General features: G+C 57.6%; 3 protein-coding genes across 4 annotated transcripts; all 3 read right to left on the bottom strand.

The window, feature by feature from the left end:
* Positions 1 to 2,976: 2,976 nt before the first annotated feature.
* Positions 2,977 to 11,411, bottom strand: C1QTNF6 (C1q and TNF related 6). Of its 2 annotated transcripts, none has more exons than XM_032646749.1 (3): positions 11,307 to 11,411; positions 8,063 to 8,321; positions 2,977 to 5,592 (listed from the first exon to the last, which is right to left on the bottom strand). In XM_032646749.1, the coding sequence occupies exons 2-3, from the start codon at positions 8,313 to 8,315 to the stop codon at positions 5,045 to 5,047; spliced, it is 801 nt and encodes a 266-aa protein (XP_032502640.1). In that variant the 5' UTR covers positions 8,316 to 8,321; positions 11,307 to 11,411; the 3' UTR covers positions 2,977 to 5,044. The 2 variants fall into 2 exon arrangements, with proteins under 2 accessions (XP_032502640.1, XP_032502639.1); XM_032646748.1 differs by lacking the exon at positions 11,307 to 11,411 and adding an exon at positions 10,622 to 10,754.
* Positions 11,412 to 15,783: 4,372 nt separating this feature from the next.
* Positions 15,784 to 16,113, bottom strand: LOC116761128 (ras-related protein Rab-6B-like). The gene has a single exon (XM_032646910.1). It carries the CDS (start codon positions 16,111 to 16,113, stop codon positions 15,784 to 15,786), a length of 330 nt encoding a protein of 109 aa, XP_032502801.1.
* A 3,403-nt stretch (positions 16,114 to 19,516) lies between these two features.
* On the bottom strand, positions 19,517 to 23,447 carry SSTR3 (somatostatin receptor 3). The gene has a single exon (XM_032646746.1). The coding sequence runs from the start codon at positions 23,024 to 23,026 to the stop codon at positions 21,749 to 21,751; it is 1,278 nt and encodes a 425-aa protein (XP_032502637.1). The 5' UTR covers positions 23,027 to 23,447; the 3' UTR covers positions 19,517 to 21,748.
* Positions 23,448 to 23,816: the final 369 nt, after the last annotated feature.

Here is a 23,816-nt window from a genome sequence, read left to right as displayed (position 1 = left end):
TCCAGGTACTTGCGTTTCAAAATAAGAAGGAAAGAGCTGCATTCCCAGCCAAGAGCTTTGGGAGAGGATGCTCTGAGTAGACACATGGTCCCCTCTACCCAAACACCCAAGATGCCCTGGGGGGAGGCAGGCAGAGGGGAAGAAAGGAGTGTCAGTGTTGGGGTTCCTGGTGAACATGGATCCGGGCCCCTCCTTCCCAGCTGAGCCTGGCAAGGGCTCCAGGGAAGACCCCCAGCAGGTCTGGGGCATCTGAGACTCAGAGGGGCCGTTCCTCTCTTCCCAGGCAGAACCCCGGGGAGGTGGCCAGATAGTGCATTCCAGCAGATAGGGCTGGGCTCAGACGGCCCTCTGAGGGATACAGAATTTGTGAGATAAGCGTGCGTGCAGAGAGGATCCGGATGTCCCAAGAGGAATGAGGACCCAGGAGGCTCTGTAGGAATGGGCGTAGTTCAGCAGGTATGTAGGCGGAACCGGGAGCCTGGAGCAGAGGGGACATTGACACACTCAGCAGATGTCCTTTGGACATGCACTGCCAGGTGACCCCTCCCGCTGCCGGGATGTGGCGCTCAGATGCAGCCCCCCAGGAAATGTGGTACGAGAAGAACCCCAGCTGGCCAAAATCGCATTTCTTCAACTTCAGCAGCATGGAAATTAAGCTTAGTCATGGAGAAATAAAGCAAGTTCTCTTCTGTGTACATCTGAGTCGGCGGCATCCACTCATTCCCCGCAGTGGTGAAGAGCAGTCAGCAAGATGCAGGTCAGCCACCAGCGACCCCACCACCACCAACACTGCTGCTTCCCTGCAGAGGGTCCCCGGTTTCCTCCATGTGCCTGCACCCCAATTACTACTTCCTCCTGTCCACGCCACCACCTGCAGGCGACCTCACACCTCATCCGGACCCTGAGCTGCAACCCCAAGGCTTGTTGCTGGCCACCCAGCCTCCCGTCTTCCTGGGTTTGCAGACCAGCTGCTCCCAGCCACGCTGGCTTAGCTCCGTGCCCTCCTGACTCATGTCGTGGAAATCCCTCCTTCCTTTCTGGCTCCTGCGGCCACCCGCTGGCCCCAGCTCTCCCCAGCTCGGCCCCGCCCATGATGTTCTTGACGTCTGTTTCTGAGCTCGTTGAGTTTCTGCCCGTGTTTTTCCCTTCCTCCAGATGTACACGTGGCAGCGTGCAGCTACTGGGACAGGCCTGCGGAGCTGGCCGGAGGGGAGGGAACAGGAGAGTCGCAGGATTTTATCCCCTGGCCCAGGATTCCTGGTTCCTGCTTCCCGCTACTTCTCTCCCCCTATGCTCAGTAAAAGTCATTCATCCAACAAACGCTCTCCGCTCTTCAAGGACCCACATGCCAGCTGCTGCTAAGGCACCAACGCCATTACAGTCGGTCCTCACTCAGGACAAGAAAGGGATGGTCCCCGGGGTGGGCAGGCGGCTACACGGGCATTTCGCTAGCTCGCTGGAGTCACCAGGACTACACGTTGCAGATCCCCGGGGGACGTTGTCCCCACAGACCTGGCAGCGGGCTGAGGGGGGCCTCCCGTTTCCCAGGGCCCTTGCCGAAGGACCTCCACCAAGAACTTACCTGTTGGGAGAGTCTCCATAACAAAGATCTAGTGGCTCTTACCCCCCCACTGACGATATGCCTCCAAGTCAGGAACTGGGATCCCATGGGAACAACTGGCCCAGACAGACCAGAGGTCGCCTCTGAAGCACAGATGGAGAAGTGTTTGTAGCAGGTCCAATCAGACAACGGAGGACTGCCAGTTTTGGAGACCTGAACTAATGTGGCCTGGAAATATCTGGGGCCTTTGGCCTCAGCTTGCAAAGGGCAAGCTTCAGTCCTCCTGCGAGTGCTTGGCAAGTAGCGTCAAAAGCTTTTCTGCCTCAGTAATCAGCAAAGCAAGTCCTCATGGTGTCCATGACCAAAGGTTCCTGCCTGGCGCTGGAGGTGACCTTTACCACCAGTGTCGGAGCAGCATGGGTGCTGGTGAGGCCGATGACACTTCAGCGGATCCTGGGCCAAAAGTGGGCGGTGGGATGGCTCCCCTGAGTAGCCTCTGACCTGTTAGGGCCTCTTGCGTGAGAGCTGCGAGGGCTTCAGGTGTGGTGGGAAACAACCTTCAGGGGCCAGATGGGCTCCAAGGAAACTAAGACTTATGTCTCCCCCTGCCTGGGTGGCTGCAGGCTCAGGTGGATCCTGGGGCAGTTATGGTGGATTTGTCTTTATAGCATCCTCTTCCACCTGGTACCCAGAGAGCCATCAAACACAGGCACGCAGGCAGGGCAGATGCCCCCATTAAGCCAATAAGAGGAGTCGCCACCGATTACGTTCGGTATCTTTATGTGAGTAGCTACTATGCTAGCTCTCAGAACCCACCAAGACTGCCCGTTGTAGGACGTGGAGCATCTTCCACCAGAGAATATACAGCTGTTCTCTGGCAAATATTACACACAAAACATGAGACAGGAGCCCCAAGTAGGATCTGTGGTTTGTTCAGCACGTCCAAGTGCCTCACTAGACCATAAACTCCATGGGTGTTCTCCATGGGGAGGTGATGGATTGTGCCTGCAATTGCAGCCTCCAAGCCTAGCAGCATACCCAGCACACAGTAGGTGCTCAGTAGCTGTGGTTCAAAGGATGAACGCAGGGACTTCCCTGGTGGTGCCATGGTTAAGAACCTGTCTGCCAATGCAGGGGACACGAGTTCGAGCCCTGGTCCAGGAAGATCCCACATGCTGCGGAGCAACTAAGCCTGTGCGCCACAGCTACTGAGCCTGCGCCCTAGAGCCCGCGAGCCACAACTACTGAGCCCACGTGTCACATCTACTGAAACCCACGCGCCTAGACCCCATGCTCTGCAACAAGAGAAGCCCATGCACCGCAACGAAGAGTAGCCCCCGCTCACCGCAACTAGAGAAAGCTGGCACACAGCAACGAAGACCCAACGCAGCCAAAAATTAATTAATTTTTTTTTTAGAAAGGAGGAATGCAGTGCTCACCGGGCAACCTCTCTTCTAATCCTTACGGCCACACCATGAGATAGGTGATCACCATTCCCATTTTACAGACAAGGAGACTGAGGCTCCGAGATGTGAGGACTTTCCCGGGGCCACAGCCAGGGCACGGCACAATAGACCCTGAGCTGGTTCCACTGTCTCCAAGGCACAGCAGCTGAGTGAGTGACCGAGGCGGGCTGGTTCTTTTGTGGGTGGCGAGCACGTGGAATGGAGCCCTGGGCTGCCTTGGTCCCTCTGGGACCCTGAACCTGGGCCCAGCAGAACAGGATGGGCTGCCCTCCCAAGGTGGGCAAAGGAAACCGAGCAGAAAGAGCCAGGCTGAATTGCCAAGAAGACGCACAACTTTTAATCGTGCTGGACAAGCAGGGCAGGGGTGAAGTCGGGCTGGGGGTGGTTGTACAGGACCAGCCTTCACGGCACCGGGTCAGGCCCTGCTGCCATCCCCCAGCCATGCAGCCATGGCTCCCCCGGCTATGAGTAAGCACCAGAGACCACCACCGGGGCCACCTCTGCCCCGGAGTCCACATAAGCACCAATGGGCGGAGGCCGTCTCCCTCTGGGGAGAGATTCGGGCCACCTGGGGTTGCGGGAGGGGAAGGCTGGGGGCCACCAGGCTGTCCCACCCTGGGAGAGGGGGAAGGGACAGAAGTCCTGACGTCCCTCACTTGGCCTCAGCCTCGCCCAGCGCCTCCCTTGGCATCATGGCTCAGAGGAGGGTCCCCCCAATTGACCTGGAACGTTGCTCGCTTTGGTTCCCCAGACCTGCTGAGGGGCCCAAAGGCCGGTGCCCTCTGTCCTGGCTCATTGCCCGGCAGCATTTGTAAAGGCAGCAGCGGGCCAGAGGCAGCTCTGCTGGGCAGGAGCTGCCCACCCGGGGCCTCAACACCTGGATGGCCGGAGGCACTGGGCTGGCGAGAGACACCAAGGAGGTCAGAGCACCTGGGGACAGACGACAGTGTCTGACAGTGGCTGGGAGCCTGGGAGAACTGAGGCCCAGGCACCTTTGGCAAAGCGGGCTGAGCACGGCCCTGACAGCCGCCCAGCAGCAGGGCAGGGAGGGCGTGTGCTGAGGAGGGTAGGAGTCCTCACAGGCTTCCATCCCAGCCATGTGGGGAGCTATGGGTCTGGGCCCCCTTACCTCAAAATGCCCCCTAACCCCTGGGTCCTCTCCTCACAGCACCTTTCCCCTGACCAAGGCCCCCCTGGGTTTGCTTTAACGATGGGCATTGGGAAGAAAAGAAAGGGGTACCCTATCCTGCCAGCCTTGGGGAGTGGTGGGTAATGGGGGGCCACAGTGCCTGAATGCCCAGAACACAGACTTGTGTGATCAGAGACCCATGTGTTTCTCTGGGTCTGGTTTCAGAATCTGTGTCTCCCCACCCTGGCTGGACTGGGTGCTCACCGAGAGCAGGGCCTGTGTCTGGTTCACCTCAGCCTTCCCAGAGCCTGGCACAGAGCGGGCGCTCAGTGAGTGTTTGATGACTGAATCATTGAACTGCGGCTGCACAAGTCGGGGCACAGACAGGAGCTCAGAGAGAAGGGAGGAGGCGCAAGAGACAAGAGGAGGGGGTGTCCTAGAAGGGTGAGAGAATTTAAGGATGTTGGGAAGATTCTAGAATGTTTGGAAGATTCCAGAATGTTGTGAAAATCATAGGACCTGGTCACTCAAGTGGGGTCCATAGACCAGCATCACCCAGGAACGTCCCAGAAATGCAAAATCCTGGGCCCACACCACACCTGCTGGATCAGAACCCGCATTTTCACACAATCCCTGGGTGATACAGATGCACGCTCAAGTTTGAAAAGTTCTGGTCTAAAAGGTTGGGAAAGTTCTAGAAGATTGAGGTTAGGAGGTTTCTGAAAAGGTCCAAGAGAGGAGAGAGGCAGGAACAGACTGGGAGGGGTGATGGAGGGAAGGAAAGAGGAGGAAGCCTGCCCAGAATGCCAGGTGCCAGGGCCAACTTTACAGACAGGCAAACTGAGGCCCCGCAGGGCACCCCAGGCCAGAGCTGCCCCATGGGAGGCACTAATCGCCCTCAGGCTTGATGAGGTGGCCGCTGAAGGTGATGTAGGTGTCGATGTCGTCGCTGTAGACGGCGTTCTCACGCTCCCGCTTGAAGAGCCGCACCCAGACGCGGTCGCCGGGCGCCAGGGCCAGCATCACACTCTGACTCTGCATGACGCTGCGGTCGCTGGGCTGCGCGTACAGGATGACGGCTGCCTCGTCGTTGTGCACCACGTGCACGTAGGTCTCCTTGAAGTTCCAGCTGTGCACGTTGAGGCTGAAGAAGTAGAGGCCGCGCAGGGGGGCGACGAAGTGGCCGGCAGCCAGGTTGAAGTGCCCGTCCGGGTTCACGAAGACCGTGTCGAAGAGCAGCGGCTGGAAACCCTCGCTGCTGTGCAGGGCCGTCTTGCGGCCCACCGAGAAGGCTGAGAAGCGCATCTGGCACGGGCCGCCAGGGCTGCCTGCTTGCCCCTTGGCGCCCTTGGTGCCCTGGGGGCCGCGCTCCCCCCGGGGGCCCTCCCTGCCCAGCTTCCCGGGCGAGCCCAGCAGGCCTCGGTCCCCTTTGTCACCTGCGGAGACAAAGAGGAGAAAAGTCAGGCCAGGCACCCACGCCTGCACCCAGGGGGCTCTTAAGCGTTTGCAGAAGGCTCGCCCCTGCCCAGAGACGGCAGGTCAGAGAAGAGCCAGCACCTACTGAGCACCTACTGCATGCCAGGCATCGCCACCCCGAGCGCCCCTCTAAAGGAGACACCACGTCCACCTCCACTCACAAAGAGGTGAAGGGACTCTCCCGGTGGCACAGCTTGGGAGCAGGACCCCAACTGTGGTCTGTCTCCACGCCAGCCTGCTCCCTCCTCAGCAGCGAGGGTCTGACTGTGGTCTCTGCCAGACCAGGCCTGGACCCCAGGTGTCACTGCACCCAGCGGGACTTCAGGGGGATGTGGGCGTGGCATTTCTGCCCCAGAGAAGGGATCACCCGGAAGGAAGTGTCCAGAGTCGGAGCCAGGAGGCCCTTGGTAGGCGTTACCGCCCCTCTGCACGACCTGGGGCCTTCATGTTGGTGTCTTGGGATTTTTTTGTCTGTATCTTGAAGAGGATCATGCTTGCCTCACAGGGATGTTCCCGAGCCCTCTGGGAAAGCACTGGGTGAACTCTGCAGATATGAGGCAGGACGATTCACCCAGCACTGCCCAGTCCACCTCCCCCTGCCCTGGGCTCCGGCAGCATCTCCCCTGGTTCCCAGGCAGGCACGCCTCTGGCCAGCCCTTGTTCCAGGCTGACTTCAAACGAACGCAAGAAAAGCAGGTGACCACCTACTTTTTATATTTTTACCACCTACTTCTTGAGGGACCAGATTCCAAATATTTCTCTGATGCTTGTCACAGAGCCTGCAATCACACCCTTAGCCACATCCCTCTGAATGAACTAGACAGCCCTGTGTTGTCCCGGGGTCCCCTATGACCATGGCAATGCTGCTGGGAAGAGGGGAAGGAGGGGCAGAAAAGAGGACACAGGTCCTTGGAGGAGAAGCCTGGAGAGAAGCAGGGAGGAGGGAGTCCATGTCTCTGTGGAGGTCTTCCTCACTGGCCTCGTTGGTGAACTACCTACCCCATCATGTGCCCTGCACTTTACAGTTTGCAGAGCACTTGCTTCGCCCCAGCCCCAAGGGAGGGTGTGAAGGGTAGTTATAAGAGGGGGTTACCTTCTCCTTTTTACAAATGAGGCAGTAAGCCCAGGGAGGGAGAGACAAGCCTGCCCCATACAGCAAGGGAGCTGAAGAGCTGGGGCTGGGACCCAGGACTCCTGACACCAGCCAGACGCCTTCTGCCCAGCAGGCAGCTAGCCTGTCCCAGGAGAGGTGACATGGGGTTTTAAGGAGGATAGTGAGGGGGGAGTTCAGTCAGCATCCAAGCACCTCGTCAACCTCACACAGAGGGCTCTGCTGGCCTTGGGGAAGCGGTGATGTGTGAGGTGGTGGGCAAAGTAGGGAGAGGACAAGAGGGGTCCTCAACCACAAAATCTGAAGGCCCGAGGGTCTCAGGTGCCAGCTGACCCTCTGGAGTCCTCAGCGACGAATCTTAGCTCTGCCCCTAACAGCCGTGTGACCCCAGGAAAGCTTCTCCCCTCTCGGAGGCTCTGTTTCCCCATCTGCAAAGTGGGAGGAATGACAACATAGCGAACTTGCGGGGTTGTCGTGAGCAAAGACAGAGGTTAAGGATGTCAAGGTCTGGCCCCAGGACCAGCCATTCACAGCAGAAGCAGAAGTAGCCTCCTTGAGATTTGGTTTTAGAGGACAGGCAGCCAGCTCTCACCTGGGTGGCCCTAGTGGCCCCCACGGCTCTCCCTGATTCTACCCTTGTCTATTCTCCACAGAAATTAGAGCGATCCATTTGAAACCTAAGCTGGGCCAGGTCCCTCCTCTGCTCAAACCGTCCCCCACTCCCCATCTCACTCAGAGGAGGAGCCCACATCTGATCTGTTTTGTCTCCAACCTAGCTCCTCCCCTTGCCCCCTGTTCCTTAAACACATGAGGTCCGCTCTGGCCCCAGGGCCTTTGCACCTGCTATGCACTCTGCCTGGAACGCTCTTCCCCAGATATCCACGTGGCTTCTCCCCACCTTCTCAGTGAGACCTACACTGACCACCCCCATTTAATATGCAAACTGCCCCCCACAGCTGCACTCCAGACACCCCTTACCCTGCTCCACCTCGTCACTTCCATAGCATTTATCACCATCCATTTCATTAACTTGGGTGATATGTTTACTGCTCACTGTCTGCCTCCTCCACTAGAACAGAAGCTCCACAGCGGTGGCATCTCCGTCTGATGTGTACACGCTCCATCCCAGAATTCAGAACGGTCCTGGTATACAGTAGGTACTTAATAAATGTGTGAATGAAACAAAAGGTCTGGGACAGTTTTCTGTCCTGGTTTCTTCTGCTCCTTCCACCTCACCTCCCTGAGCCCAGGAAGAGATCCCCACGCCCTCCCTGCCCCCAACCGGGCCAGTCCAGCCCAAGCCACGTGTGGGTCCTCACCCTTCAGGATGGTGATGTTAATGTAGGGCCTGACCTCAGGCAGCATGTACGGGAGGGCAGACGGAGAGCCCAAGGACGCGTGTGCAGCATCATCAAGGACCAGGGGGTCCTCAGAGTCACAGCACCGTTGACAGAGCCCCGGGGAACTAGAGGCCACGGCTTCCCCAGAGGTGGGCTCCTCGGTGGGGATTCCAAACACAGAGAGAGGGGGCACGAGCACTGCCCAGAGGAGGCCCAGGGCAGCTATCCCCATGGCGACCTGGAGCAGGGAAGGAGGGACAGAAACATATTACCTTGACATCTACACTCTGTTGATGCCCAGCGTGGACGCCACCACCCACAGCACGTGCGCTCCTGACAACTCGGGGAGGGGGCATTAGTGCCCCCATTTAACAGAGGAGAAGACAGAGGCCTACACAGGGAAGCAGGTTCTCAAGGTCACAAAGAGACTTGTGGTAGTGCAGGGCCTGGAGGTTGAGTCTCCTGGAACCCAGTCCCTGGGCATCTCTGGCACACATGGGCCCACGAAGGAGGACCCGCTCTGAAGACGAGGGTCCTGGGAGGCCTTTGCTGGGGTGGGTGAGGAAGATGCCCTGCTGCCCATGTGTCATAGCCAATGAGACTGTAAAATGCTTTCCCCACCCTCCCAACCTCCCTCTGGCTTGTTTTCTTGCCCCAGACTCCACCGTCACTGGAGGGCAAAGGTAGAAGAAGGTGCCCCTCAGGACGGACAAATTAGAAACAAACAAACAAAAGAAGCCCCTGCAGAAATGCACGCGGAAGGTGTGTAGCTGGTCTCAGCCCACCTCCTCTCTCAGCATGTTTGCGCAGTCAACAACCTACCAACTCAGCCTCACACAAGAAGCCCTGCAGGGAAAGGAGCAGGAGAGAGTAAATTCATTGGAAGGTGGTTGTGTCAATCATCATAGACCTGCCAATCAGCTGCCAAGGTGGTAAATTGGAACTAAGGGGCAGGACCCAGGAGGTCTGGAAAATTCAAAACGAACAGGGAAGCCCAACGGTTTGTGAGAATCTGTCTTTGGCCTTGGCCAAGAAGGGATCCAGAGTTCACGGAGAGGGGCAGAAAGCAGCCTGGACAGCAGTGACTGGAGACGAGCTGGGGCTGGGTGGGCAGGAAGCCAAGCAAAGAGCCTTTGAGGTGGTGGCAGTCTTTGGGGGCTGGCACCGAGTTATCACAGGATCAGAAACACTTTTGAAACCAGACTGGTTTTTACACTTCTGGTGTTCTTTGTTTATTTCCTTTGTGTTCTCCTTTAACATTTAGTACAATTTAAAAATATTTTTCTGTGGTTAATATGTGTAGAGAAGGTAAAATTATTATTTTTTTAAATGCCATTCTAACCTAACCTGAACACTGAGGTAGGAGTTGGGTTTTAAAGGGGCAGGAGCCCTCCCCCGCAACAACCCCCTCCCCGCTCCCTGGGGGCTGGGTAGTAGCAGGAGAAGAGAGGGGTGGGCAGGCAGTCTCCAGGGCCATCACCCCTCTCCTGAAGGTGACCATTGCCAAGCCTCCCCCGCCTCCCCGGCCCCCATTCTGCTTTCCTGGTTCTGCTCAATAAGGCACGTCAAATCTTCAGAGATCAACATCCCTTCTGTCCGAGATTATGACCCTTAGCTTTTATTTGTAAATTACACAACCCAGTGGTTTTGAGAAGAGCAAAATCCCCTCTTTTTCTTCCCATAGATGTGACCTCATGGGAAAAGATGAGGCTTTGGAGTCAGACTTGAGATCCCAGAATAGTTTACAAGCTGTGTGACCTAGGGCTAGTGGCTTAACGTCTCTGGGCTTCTTGCTCCTTGACATTTACAAGGAGGAGACAACTCCACCTTCCTCCCCAGGTTATTTGGGAGGATTTAAATGTAGGGAAATTGCCTGACTTGTAAAAGACTCGTAATCAAACGTTTGTCCCTTTCTCTGCTGCCCAGCACGACCTCTCCCCGGGGCCTGCATGGGATAGCAAGAGCAGAACTGTTCCCAGAGGATTAAAACTGTTTGGCGACATTTCTGTTGGCCTAGCCAGCTGAGAGTCAAAAAATCTGTGACACATAACTGTGACCTGGTGGGGTGGGGGGATGCTGGAAGCAGGAAGCAAAGCAGCCTTTAACAAAAGTAATAATAACCACAGCCATGGTCACTGACTGTCCCTGGAGGAAGGTGTCACACAGGGATCAAATGAGTGAGGGACTACGCCATTGGGGGTGATTTGGGGGTCCCTGCTGCCTCCATGAGGGCGCTGGGGCCTCTTTGGAGTGGGGGAAGGGCCAGGCCCTGCTGAGCTGAGTTGGTGCCTGGCCAGGCAGGGGTGGGCACAAGACAGGAGCATCGGAGGGCAGCCCTTCACCAGGGCTAAAGTCTCAGTCAAAGGAGGGAGTGGGGAAGGGAGACCCTAGAGGGGCTGGCCGGGGTCAGAAGGAGAGAGCAGGACCCAGAGATGTGAGATGTGTCCGGGAAGAGAGGAGAAAGGAGAGGAATTCCAGGCTCTGACCCCAACCCCCTCTGCCCTGCTGGAGGAAGTTGCAGGACCTCCCGTCACTCACCCAGTGTCCTGCAGCCTCAAACAGCAGCTCACAGACCGCGGGCCTCTGGGCCGCCTCTGGTTCCTTGGTCCATGTTTGCAATTATAACTTGTTGCTGGCCCAGAACCCCAGGCCCTGCGGGCTGGCCAAGGAGGGAGGGAGAAAGGGATGGAGGCAGAGCAGAGGGAGGGAGGGAGGGCGGAGGGGGCGGGCTGAGCTGGCTTCCCACTTCCCCTGCTCCCTGCTCCCTCCCCTCCAGCCTCTGGGTTCTCCGGAGATAAAGGGAGCTGAGGATTTCCTTGGCTTAACTCTCTGGTGGTCCTAGAGGGTCTTGTTTCATTCAGAGACCCCGTAAAGCTCCAGCAGGAAGGGGTCTGAGGCCCCTGATGGGAACTCGAGGCTGGGAAGGCGGAAGGGCAGGGAGCCCCAGAAGTTGCTCAGGAAGGCAAGGCAGTGCTGGAATCCCCATGCCGTGGGCTCCAGCCTAGGCTGAAGAGCTCGTTAGTTCTGAGTCACTGAGGCAGGCGGCACGGAGGGGGCACGGGCACCAGCCCAGTAGCCTCAGGTTCAAATCCTGGCACTGGCACCCACTGGCCAATCCCTTCCCCTCTCAGACCCTAGTTGTCTGTAGAACTCCAGTCCCCAGCCCCATCCGTGCCAGTCACAAGAGGAAGTTTAGTAAATGTTTGTTGAGTGAAGGTCTCACCTCCTCCGAGACCAGGTAAGAGTATCAGGTAAGGGTGGCAGCCGGGTCAACAGCCCCGCCTCCAATGGACACCAAAGTCCTCCTCCTCTGCCTGGAAATGCTGCCATGATTATCCATCTTCCTGGTCTTCTACAGCCAATCCGCCCGTGGAAATGACCCCCAAGAAGGTCACAGGAGGGCAGCCTGTACAGAATGCCCCTGGGCCTCTGCTTCCTTCTGGTTAGGCTGCAGGAGGCTTTGCAAAGGCTGCAGTCCTGGTTCCCTGGGGTCAGAGACCCCTGTGCAAAGACTCTCTCAAACATCCCTCGCCCTCTAGCCCCCTCTCATGCTACGTTTGTTGAGTACTTACTGCCTGGGCCAGGCTTCACCTTTGCAGGGGTTTTTGGGAGCCAAAGGGTATTTACATCCATTTTCTTACTCTTCTTGGGAAAGGGAGCTAGTGGTGGGAGCTGATGTGACTTTCACAGGGTCACACAGTTAGTGAAGAGGAACCACAACCCTACAGCATGGAAGTGCTCTCCGTCCTACCGGAGTTCCCACGATGGCACAGCTGGGCACGGTTGCCGGCAAAGGTTGCAATTCAGGGCCTGCCCCCTGGGCAGAGAGAGGTGGTGACATTATCGCTCTCAGGAGGCACAGGAATGCAGCGACCTAGGGGGACTTACTGAAGTCTGGGGCTTTGGGCACTAACCCCCAGGCCCCACTCACAGCTGGGCAAAGTGTGGAGGATGGAACAGCCCTGGCTGTGTGTCCTTGACCATCTCCCATCTCTGAGCTTCTGTTTTTTTATTACTTTGGGGGATAAACACACAGCAGAATAATCCAGGCCTGGAAGGACCCTTAGAGATGATCTAATCCAATTCCTGAATCTGTCCAGCAGGGACACTGTGACCAGGGAGGGCAGGGAGTCTTTGGCGCAAGGTCGGACAGCAGACTGGAGTCCACGTTGGGATGAGGGCCAGACTCCCCCAGCTTCCAGTTTTGTGCTGCTTCCCACTCCCAACCCACTTGGAGTACCCCACCCTCACCCCAGGCCTACTTAGGGGTTCGAGGGGCCCCAAAGGAAAGCAGATGGAAGGCCTAAGAGCACTGGGAAAACTGTCAGGTCCGCACTGGCTGTGCCCGCTACGTGGCCCTGCCCCAGGCAGCATTCCCAGGGCATGGAGCCAGGGCTGCAGAGGGAGGGAGGCGAGGGAGCCCCCTCCCCACCCTCGCCTCACTGCTGCCTCCAGCGGGAAAAGGGCTGACTCAGCACCACGGAGGCAGGACACAGCTCCTGGCTGCCTCACAGAGATCTGACTTAGGAAGCCTAGCATCGGAGGCAAAAGCGAAGAGAAGGGAAGACGGACGGGGGATGTGGAGAAGCAGGGCGGGGACACAGAAGTGGTTTGGTCCAGGGCCCACTGTGTGCTCCCTGCCACGCTCAACAGCCCCTCTGCAGAGAAGGAGCCTCATCTCACTTGACAGGTGAGATCTGGCAAAGCACGTGATTCTCATCAGGTTCTAGGACCAGCTCCTTTGACTCCCAGCCAGTGTCAATGCCCCAGAAAAGTGTCCCTTATCCCCCTTGGTCCAAGGCAGCTGGCTGGGGGCAGGGCAGACAAGAGAGTAGGACTCAGGAATATTATACACTACTCTAACACTTTTCCTCCCTCTCTCTTTCACCATGTCGCAAATCACCCCATTTGTGCATCAGCCCTCGGTCTCCCAGCCATTCTGAGGATCTCCCCAGCAGGCCAGCCAGGCAGTGTGGAGACAGAGCCCCAGCCCCGGGGCAGACAAGACTGGGTTACGTCTCAGCTCCACCTCCTTCTAGCTTCGTGTCCTTGGGCATGTCTCCCTACCTCTGAGCCTTGGTGACCCGAGGCCAGAGGAACATGAGGAGGCCAAGACCATCTGAGCAACCTGGTGGGATAGCCAGTGGGGGTACTCTACACCGGCCACCAAGCACTGCTGCTCCCGGGTTAAACCCTGGACATGGTGAGGGCATGAGCCCATTCTCCTCATGCATACAGATGAGACACACACTCCCCAACTCTCAGAACCAAGCTCCTAGCCACATCCACCTTCCAGCCCAAGGCTGGGAAGAAGATATAAAAATAGTGACATTGGGCTTCCCTGGTGGCGCAGCGGTTGGGAGTCCGCCTGCCGATGCAGGGGACACGGGTTCGTGCCCCGGTCCGGGAAGATCCCGCATGCCGCGGAGCGGCTGCGCCCGTGAGCCGTGGCCGCTGAGCCTGCGCGTCTGGAGCCTGCGCGTCCGGAGCCTGTGCTCCGCAACGGGAGAGGGCACGACAGTGAGAGGCCCGCGTACCACAAAAAAAAAAAAAAAAAAATAGTGACATTTAGTCAGTGCTTACAAAGCACCAAGAACCCTTCATGCATTTTTAAAAAATAAAATGTGCGCCTGTCATAAAGTGAGACAGAACCCAAAACACGATTCCCGGAGTCAGCTATGCAAGTTGTGTTTGGCTAATGATCTAATTGTTCTAGGACGGTGATAAAGAAACTAAACAAAGGAAACCGTGAGCGCCACCTAGTGGGGAGAGGCTATGCGCCTGGCACCCACCCCATTCCACCACGGGTTTGTGATGCTCCCCACCCGTCCCCTTCCTAGAGAGCTAAGGAGGGGAGAAGGGGAAAGATGAAGGGCCCACTAAGACGTGCTAGGGGCTGGCTGGGGCGCCCGTTCCCTCACCTCTTCCTCCAAACCCCACTTCCTGCAAAGTGGGCAGAGGGTCCGATGTGACCCTCCCTCTCCAAAGCAGCTCGCTCACTCGGCTTCCTGGCTCTGCATACCCCTCCTTCGACTAGCTGGGTCATCCCGGGTGAACTTCGCTCCCCGGACTCAGTTTCTGCGTCCTGGGCTTTTCAGCAACCCATGTCTGTTCCTACGGGTGTTAATCCGAGATGGGCGAGTTTAATCCCATTTTACAGAAGGGGAAAGAGAATCCCCAGGGGGCCCCGAGAAGGAAAGAGCCAGCCCCATCCCAGTCCTCCTGGACCCTGACGAGGACCCTGTTGCTACAGAGTGGGAAACTGAGGCTCAGGGAGCCAGGTAAAGCAACTGGCTCCCTCCCCACGGCTGACTAGTGGCCGAGCCGGATGATGGGGTCGCCAAGGCACGCGGGAGGCCAGCGCCATCCTCCCCGCTTCGCTTCTCTCCGCAGCATTAAGGGGAGTGACTCCCACCCCCAAGCCGGGGAAGCCCCTCCATGCCCACCCGCTTCGGGCTCAAACCCTGGGAAAAGACTGCAGCCAGCTGCAGCCACTCTTGGCACCACCTAGGGCTCAGCCAGACCAGACCCCCGCCACGGAGAAACCCGCCGGCTTGTGGACGGAGGGAGCGGCTCTGCTCCGGCCACCGCGCCTCTATCCGAGAAGCAGACAGCGAGACGAGAGGAAAGAGCCGCAGCGGCGCCGGGGAGGGGCCTTTGCGAGTCCAGCTCCCGGCGGAGTCGAACAGAACCGAGCAAAGCCGAACTTGGCCGAGCAGAGCCGAGTCCGGCCGAGCCCAGCGTGTCCGTCCGATTATCGCCGGGTCTGACCGAGTGGATCCGACTGGTGCCGAATAGAGCCGAGTCCGGCCGACCGGAGCGGCTGAGGGCGCCAGGCGGAGAGGGGAAGGTTACGCGGCGCCCCCTGCCGGACACAGAGCACAGTGCTGGCGTTGGCCGGAGCCAACCCGCCGCCTCCCGGTCCTGCCACAGTCCTGTGAGATGGGGCTACGGAGCCCGTTTTATGGATGAGGAAACTGAGGCTCCGAGAGGTTTTGAGGCTGGCCCAAAGGCACGTAGAGCTAAGAAGTGGTGGCTGTGAGGCTCGAAATGGATTGTGTGGCCGTGAGCTCACCTGCCACACCACCCACGTCAATGAGCATTGTGTGTTTGCTTTGTTCTCCCCATAATTGCTGCCATTTATCATGGTCAGCAAGGAGGAAGGACCCACCCTGTCTGATGAGCGGGCTGAAGGCCCGCGCCAAGCACAGAGACAACCCCTCCTCTTACAGACGGTGAAACCAAGCAGGCTCTGGGCACACCGACCAAGTGCAGCAAGGCCAGCAGTTCCTGTGTGCAAATATTGACATATTTCCTGTCATTAACGCAGAGAGCAGGACCGAGAGGCCCCGTACTCCTGCAGGCCTCATTTTCCCTTCCTGTTAACAAGATGGCCAGAGGGCAGGAGATCCTGGTTGTGTACAGGCTGTGTCCCTAGGCTGTGTGAGCCAGGACCTGGGGTGTCTGGGACCCTGGAGGAGGCCAAGTGTGGCCCCGGGCACTTTCTTTGAGCCTGTGAAAAAGTGAAGACTGGCTTTGCTCTCCGTGCGCACGTATGTGCATGGCTGTATCACTGACATTCACTCCTGGGTACACACCACCTTAGCCTGCCAGGCAGGCCTATGCCGAGGCTGCAGGGCTCGCTAGAGGGTGCTCGCAACGAGTGAGTAGTGTCAGAGGAAGCCAGCGGTCAGACTGCATTAGCGGGAGCAGCCGCCCTTGCTGGCCAGGGACTCCTGGGGTTGGTCCAGCTTGATGTCGTTCATCCCTTCTTTGCTTTTCTCCTGGACGTTCTCCATTCCAGGCAGAGCCGAGGCCACACGTCGGAAGAGCTGCTTCACGTTGTAGCCGGTCTTGGCACTGGTCTCGATGAACGTGGCGCTCAGTTCTTTGGCGCGCTGCTTGCCCTCCCGGATGGTCGCCAGCCACTTGTCGGCCAGGTCGGTCTTGTTGCCCACCAGCAGGATGATGACGTCACTGCCCCTGTCTGTCCTGACGTCATCGATCCGCTGGTCTGGGCTGCCCTTCATGCCTGTTGAGTCTTGCCCAAGGACATCATCTGTTACCGCCAGTGGCCGCCAAGGAGCTGGCACCATTGGCCTCAGAGCTCTTTCCACCCCCAGCATCACTCCTGCCACCCTGGCCCTCAAGTTCATAGTTTCTAAAAGCTACAGACACTGGACTGGGGACTAGGAAAACGTGGTTCTTGGTCCTGCCTCTGGTGCTGTGACCCTGGGCAAATCACAAGACCATCCCAGGCCTCACTATTTTCAGCTGTAAAATGGGTAGCAGAGCTGTTCTTAGTACCCTGAACATCTCGCATGCCTCCTCCTGGTGCACAAACTCCAGTTCCCTCTTGATGCTTGGCTGGGCTATAACCCTTCCGGGGAGACGTCCTCCCCAACCCACGGCTGGATTCTTGCTTCTGTTAAAGCACTTCTCATGTTTATTTAACACATAGCACCTACGATGCACTGTTCTAAGCTGTTTCTAAATCTCTGTTCATTTAATCTTCCTAACCGTAGACATCTACTCTCATCTTCATCTCAAAGAGGAGGAGACTGAGGCACAGGAAGTTTAATTAACTGGCTCTAGGTCAAACAGCTAGTGAATGGATGAGCCGGGATTCAAAACCAGACAGTTCCAGGTTCCGGGGGCTTAAGAACCACCTCTTTAGCTCTTATGTTCAGTACAGCTTCCTTCAGCCCTGAAGCCAGGCCTTGTAATTCTCTGCCTTCAGCTTTTTGCGTTGGCGGCTGTTCTGTAAACACTTGTTGAAGGAAAGAATGAATGAATTAGTCCAAGGTCCTCCAGAGACCCAGGAGAGGAGGGACTGTGGGCTCCGTTTTGCAGGTGGGAATTGTATTAGTTTGCTGCCAGAACAAAGTACCACAAACTAGGTGGTTTAAAAAACAGAAACGTATTTTCTCATAGTTCTGCAGGCTAGAAGTCCAAGGTCAAGGTGTCAGGCAGGGTTGCTTCCTTCTGAGGACTGTGAGGAAGGACCTCTTCCAGGCCTCTCTCCCGGCTTCTGGTGGTTTGCTGGCAATCTTTGGCATTAACTTGTGGAAGCATCACTCCAGCATTTTCCCCATGCTCGTGTCTGTGTCCTAATCTTCCCTTTTCTTAAAAACACCAGTCATATTGGAATAGGACCCCACCTGACTCCAGGGTGACATCATCTTAGCTGCTTAAAACTGCAAGGACCCTATTTCCAAATAAGGTCACATCCGGAGGTACTAGAGGTTAGAGCTTCATGTGAATTTGAAGGGGGAGCGGTACACAATTCAATGCACGACTGGAATTAAACCTCCTAGGCGGTCCTGTCTGACACAGCTTCTGTCCCTGAATTGGGCCTCACCTCTGCTTTTCTTCCTTTCATTCACTGCCTTCCTTCAACCCCAGGGCCTTAGCACATACAGCCTCCCCGCCGGGCACACTCAGGTTCACCCTCTGCTCTCAGTGCCGCCCCCAACACGGACCCCTCCCCCCAGCTGTGATCCCCCAGAGCACAGGGCACTGCCGTCCCTACTGGATAGTGGTCCATTTACTCGTGCGGTTGCTTGTGAGCGCCACAAGGCCCGGGAACCGTGTCTGTTTCCCCAGCCCGGTGTCAGGGCCTTGCACACAGTGAGTGCTCAGAAAAGTCTTTATTAACTTAATGAACTTTGCCCAGAGAGGTCAGTGAATGGCCAAGGCTGTGTGGTAGGTTCATGGCAGAGTGGGCCTAGGTCCCAGGCCTCCTGACTTTGGGTCTCATGACATTTGGGGGATGTGTCTGCCCCATGGCCTTCCAGTAGAATCACCAAGAGTCTCACCAGGGCCTGCCAGCGACAGGGGATCACCCTGAGGTTTTGGCAGGACCGTGGCCTTGCACAGCTCCAGGGAAATCTCCTCACATTACAGCCTGGGGTCCTTGCCGCCTTTAGAGTGCTTTCTTCTGTGTCTGGAGTCCTGTGGCACCCAGGCTGTCACCTCCCCATGGGACTGTGGCCTCTGTCTCCCCCACCCCTTGGAGGTGAGGAGGGCCTGAAGCCCTGGGGCCTTGGCCTCCCCTATCCCAGGGCCTACAGGCTCCTGACTCCTTTCTGCTGGTGATGAGGCTGACGTATGAAGTCCTGGTCCAGAGCCTGGTGGCCATGGGCTGTTGCCAGGCAACAGCCTCAGAGAGACAAGTTCAAGGTAAGGTCTTGGGTCTGAGCAACTTGGATGTCTGGAGAGACGGAATCAGGCAGAGGGGGTCATCGCCACCCATTCCTGCCGGCTCGAGCTCACAGCCCCAGAGCCTGCCCTCAGCCCACAGCCCCTGCAGTTCCCATAACCCACAGATCCCAGCCCGAAACCCCCATATAACTCCTTCCATTCCCCTGATGCCCCCCCCATTTATTAAGGGTCACCACATTGCACAGATCCAAAGGAGGCTAGAGTCACAGTGTGAAAATTCCCCCCGGAATTGAGAAATGGAATTTCCCCCATTCAGTCATTTATTCCAAATAGTCATATGAGGGGCCCACAGCACTGCCAGGCCCTGTGAACACAGATGCATCAGGCACAGCCCCTGCCTGGAGGGACAAAGCTATTGGGACACCACACACACACACACACACACACACACACACACACACACACACACAAACGCACAAGAGCATGCACTGGTAGTGACATATGGTGAGATGGGGAAGCTGGAGGGCTGTGGGATGCAGAGAGGGGACCCTGGCCCAGGCCCACTCCCCACACAACCTGGGCTGCAAGCAGGTCCTCTGCTCCCACCCCGTGCACACCTGCCACACACACAGCGGGCCCTCAGTGTTACACCCCAATACGCATTCACTCGTGGATATGGCTGAGATGCCCTGAGCACCTACTATGTGCCCTGCACTCCGGTTACACACCCCTCCCCCATCCCATTATTGTTGCTGCCTGGCTCTTCGCTCCCTGCCATTGATAGTCAGTCCCTGACCCGACTCCTACCCCACTGTTCAGGCCAAACTGTCCATCACAGTGTCCCACCTTCTCTCTAGCTGGAAAGAGGGACACATGACCCACATCTGGCCAATCATGGCATTCTATCACCTTGTCTTTGGTGATTGGCCCAAGGGGCCGTCATGTGACTCAGTTAGAACCAGTCAGCTCTCTTGCATGAGATCTGATATTTGGACACAGGAAGAGGGTATATCTACTGCCTTTGGATCAAGATCTGTAAGGGTGCAGGCCGAGGCTTGTCAGGAACGTCTTCCATGACTCCTGGAGGACCAGGATTCTGGGAGGCTATACACCAAGAGGCCTGGGCACGCAGAGCTGAGAGACAGGAAAGAAGGAGCATCCCGATAGAGATGGATGCCCACACCCACCCCCACCCATGCACACCCGTCTAAAAACACAGCGCCCGCCAGAGGAATTGGCCCAGGCCAGTTGTCATGTGTCACTGACTTTATTGACAAGAGTTAGAGTCAGAATTTCCCTAAGGGGCCTCCCACCCACCCTTGTAGAACAGGCTCACTTGCCCCAGCAATCAGGAAAGTAGGGTTGGCCAGGAAAACAGGAAATGCTGGAATGCCAGGGGCCCTCTTTCCTCAGACCCCCAGATCGGCCTCAGGGGATGCCAGACTGAGGACTGGGCCTCCAACCTCCACACAAGCTCTAGTTGTGTAAACTTCTTTCCCCCTGATGGGGCCTCACTCTGCCCCAAGCCCTGCCTCCCTGATCCTTGGTCTCTGACCCCCAGCTTCCCTTCCTCATGTCCTGTAGTGCCCTCAGCCCCAAGGGCTGGAGACAGAGAAGCCACTTGGCGAAGGAGAAGGGGTTGAAGGCCACGCCTGGCGGGGGCTGCCTCCACTGTGTAATCTGTTAAAGCCCAGCCCCAGCCATTGCTGTATGCGTGGCACTTTACCCCAAACGACTCCTTTTCTTCCCAAATCCCAGGAGGCAGGCAAGCTGGGACAAGCACTTCCACTTTATGATGGGAAACTGAGGCCCAGAGAGGTCAAGGCTACACAGGATCTGAAGGTGAGTTGAAGATCTAGGCCTCCCAACTTGTGGTTCCCATGCTTTCCCTGAGGACCCCCTACCCTCTGTGGGGTAGGAGGCTGGGAGATTTAACTGGAGGTACCACCGTCCCCGGGACCAGTCTCGCTGTGGCTCTAAGGGGTCATCTCTGGGAGGGAGTCCAGGCCAGCCCCAGGCCGAGCCTTGGACAGCGGCCTCTCCCTGTGGCCTCTCTCCAGCCTCCTCTAGTCTTGTCTTCCTTGGGCCTTTCCGACGTGCTGCCCCGGGGCATGTAGAGGACCGGAAGGTCTGCTCCCCAGCCTGCAGCGCTGCCCCACTCCTCCCAACCTCTCCGGGGAGCCAGGCCTTGCTTCTCAGCTCTGCCCCCAGACTTCCACCAAGGCCTAACCCTTCTTACCAGCACTGCAGGCCCTCAAGGGGGCTGAGCCTGTACCTTTCAGAGCATTTGCTTTTCCACCCTGATGGCATCCTTTCCTTGAGTTTCATCAGGCCAGGCACCGGCAACCATGTTTCATTGATGCTGCAACTGAGCTCAGCCCAGAGGGGCCAAGGTCGGCCCCAAGGTCATGGAGCAGACCTGTCCTCCACCTCCTCCTCCTTCGCCTTTCTCTTCCCCCTTCCTCTCCCTCCTCTTCTTCTTCCTTCTCCTCCCAGCTCTGTTTAGACACTCCGCCTTTCCGTTCCAGTCTGCCTGGGCCAGATCCCTGCTTTAGTCACCGACGGGGGAGAAGCAGGGAGGATTTCTCCTATGAGGAGGTTCCTGAGCCCTCAAAGACCCTGAGACCCCCTCCAGCCACAGGACACAAAGTGAGCTGCTTTGAGGATTGATTAGCTGCCCCCAACGGGGCCTGAGCTAGCCTTTGGGTGGCCTAAGCTTATGCAATATGGGGTCCCTCTTTAAGAAAAGGGGTACAAAATTACAAGTACGAAATTAGACTCAGGGCCTCAGAAGGGCCCGAGCAGTCAGGGACCCTGAAGCTCGACTCAGTTAGCTTCCTGGAAAATCACGCCTTCCCCTCTTGTCTGGGAATACAGGAGTCCTGGCATTGACTGTCTGGGCCAAGGGGGCCTGGGGGTTATTGGGTCGTTTAGCAGGTGAGGCCTGAGGCCCAGAGAGGAGAAGAGCTGGCCCACAGCCTTGCAGCAAGACGGGGAGAGCTGATGGGGGCCTGGGCAATCTCACACCCCTTCTCCCTACCAGGTAAGACTTTACCCTATTTGGGGATGCCGTACCACTCCCTGTGAATGTGGGCCCCCACTCCCTCTTTTGCGAACCTGACTCTGAGCCCGGGAAATCCAGGCCTTGGTTTATCCCTCTGAGGGCCAAGATTGAGGATGCTCTGTTTCGGAAGGGGAAAACCAGTCGGTACCTATCCCCTTAACCTGACCCTACCCAGCCCGGCAGTGATGCCCCTCCAGACTTATCTGATAGAGCTCGTCCAGGCCGTATCTCCCATCCCTGAGTCACAGAGGAGAACACAAGGCCCAGAGAGGGGAAGTGACCTATCTGAGGTCACACAGCAAGTCTCGGCAGCAATGGGATCAGAGCCCAGGCCTCTGAACTTCCCATCATGGGCCCCTGGCACCTCAGGTGGCATGCCCTAGGCGTACCCACAGTCTTTGCCCTGTCCTTGGGCTACCCTGGCCCTCTGCAGGCCCTTACAGATAGCTGATGTGCAGGGTGCCTGACTTCTCCGTAGCTGAGGGCTCTTGGGGTAGGAACTGACGCTCCTTTCTGGTGGGGCCGCTGGGAAGCTGCTCGTGTCCGCTGGGACCCGGCTGCGTGATGCGGTTGACCCGACCATTCATCTCCTTCGGCCCCTCATGCTCCCCTGCTCCCTCCTGCCCAGCCTCCCCACCTCCATCTTCTCCTTCATCCTCTTCTTCCTCTGTCTTCTCTGGAGGCCCCAGGGGAGGCTCCTGGTTGCGCACACGGCGGGAGGGCCGCAGCAGGACCCTGCGGAAGCCCTGCTTGAAGCGGTAGGAGAGGAAGCCGTAAAGGATGGGGTTGGCACAGCTGTTGGCATAGGGCAGTGCCACCACCAGGAAGTAGAGGCCGAAGAAGGCGGGTTCCTCGGGCAGCGGGCACACCACGTTGATGATGTTGAGCACATAAAAGGGCATCCAGCAGAGGACAAAGAGTGCCACCACGGCCACCACCATGCGCGTGACCCTGCGCTCAGAATGCCGCCGCCGCTGGCACGAGGGTGCCCACACCCGCCGCCCAGCTGAGCGCACCTTGACCACGATGAGCAGGTAGCAGAGGCAAATGACCAGCAGCGGCCCAAAGAAGCCCAGTGCGGCCGTGTAGATGATGAAGCCAGCCCGCCAGGCCGCTGCCGGCTCGGGCCACTGCATGTGGCAGGTGCTCATGCCACGGGGCACGCCCGAGAAGACCACCACGGGCAGCACTACCACGGCTGAGGCCACCCAGACGGCCGCACTGACTGTGCGGGCCACGGGCGCCGTGCGCCAGCGGGCGGAGCGGGTGGGATGCGCTACCGCCAAGTAGCGGTCCACGCTCATGACAGTGAGACAGAAGATGCTGGTGAATTGGTTGATGCCATCCACAGCCATGACCAGGCGGCACATGAGGGCCCCGAAGGGCCAGTAGGACAGGGCGTTCTGCGCGGCCAGGAAGGGCAGCCCCAGCATGAAAAGCTCATCAGCCAGCGCCAGGTTGAGGATGTAGATGTTGGTGACCGACGGGCTGGCCGTCTGCCGCAGGACCACGTAGATGACCAGTGAGTTGCCCAGCAGGCCCACCACGCACACCACCAGGTAGACCAGTGGGATCAGAATGCCACTGACAGCCAGCCCTACTGCACTCTGCACTGTGGACACGTTTCCGAGGATGGCATCCAGGGGCCAAGCGGAAGAGGCGTTCCAGGGTTCCGAGGGCGTGGGCGACGGTGAAGGATAGCCAGGGGTGTCCATGGCCAAGAGAAGATGGTCAGCAGTCAGCTACTAGCCTGGAGGAGGGAGGACACAGTTTGGTCATGGCAGGGCATGGCTTTGTCTCTTCGGCCCCTCCCCCATCACACTGAACTTGGAGACTTCCTGGGCGCCTGGCCAGAGTTTGACGTGTCACGGCTCATTCACTCTGCACAGGCCAGCAAGGGAGGCGGGTAAGGTATCCCCACTTCTCACATGAGGAAACTGAGTCTCAAAGAGGTGAAGTGACCACGCTGTACCACATAGCGGGGTGTGGCATGGGACTCCGGCTTGCCTGGCCCCAAAAAGCAGGACCAGCACTGACCTGGACACCAGTGACCCTTCACCTGCACACAGGGCAAGCGCCCCGCAAATGTTCAGTAAGGGGATCATTCGATAAGCTGATGACAACATAAGCCCTTTCCTCCACACCAGCATTTTCCAAACGTTTTTGACACCAGTGCGTTTTACATTGCAGCCCGACGACGCCATATTGTTCCATAAAACAAAATCTGCCCTTTCTACCTGTGATTAGCCGGCTGGCAGAGCCCCAAGTGGATCACCCGCTGTGATAGACTGAATGTGTCCTCCCCCACGCCAAACTGATATGTTAAAATCCTAACCCCCAGTGTGATGGTATTAGATGGGAGGGCCTTTGGTGGGGGGGTGATTCGGTGGCGAGGGTAGAGCCCTCATGAATGGGATTAGTGCCCTTCTAACCCCAGAGAGCTCCCATGTCCCTTCTGCCATGCAAGAAAACAGCCACCTATGAACGAGGAAGCAGGTCCTCACC

Source organism: Phocoena sinus, chromosome 10 (genome assembly GCF_008692025.1).
Source record: "Phocoena sinus isolate mPhoSin1 chromosome 10, mPhoSin1.pri, whole genome shotgun sequence".
NCBI classification, from domain to species: Eukaryota; Metazoa; Chordata; class Mammalia; order Artiodactyla; family Phocoenidae; genus Phocoena; species Phocoena sinus.
Note: the sequence above shows the minus strand (reverse complement) of the source record. Positions and strands in the feature narration are given on the sequence as shown.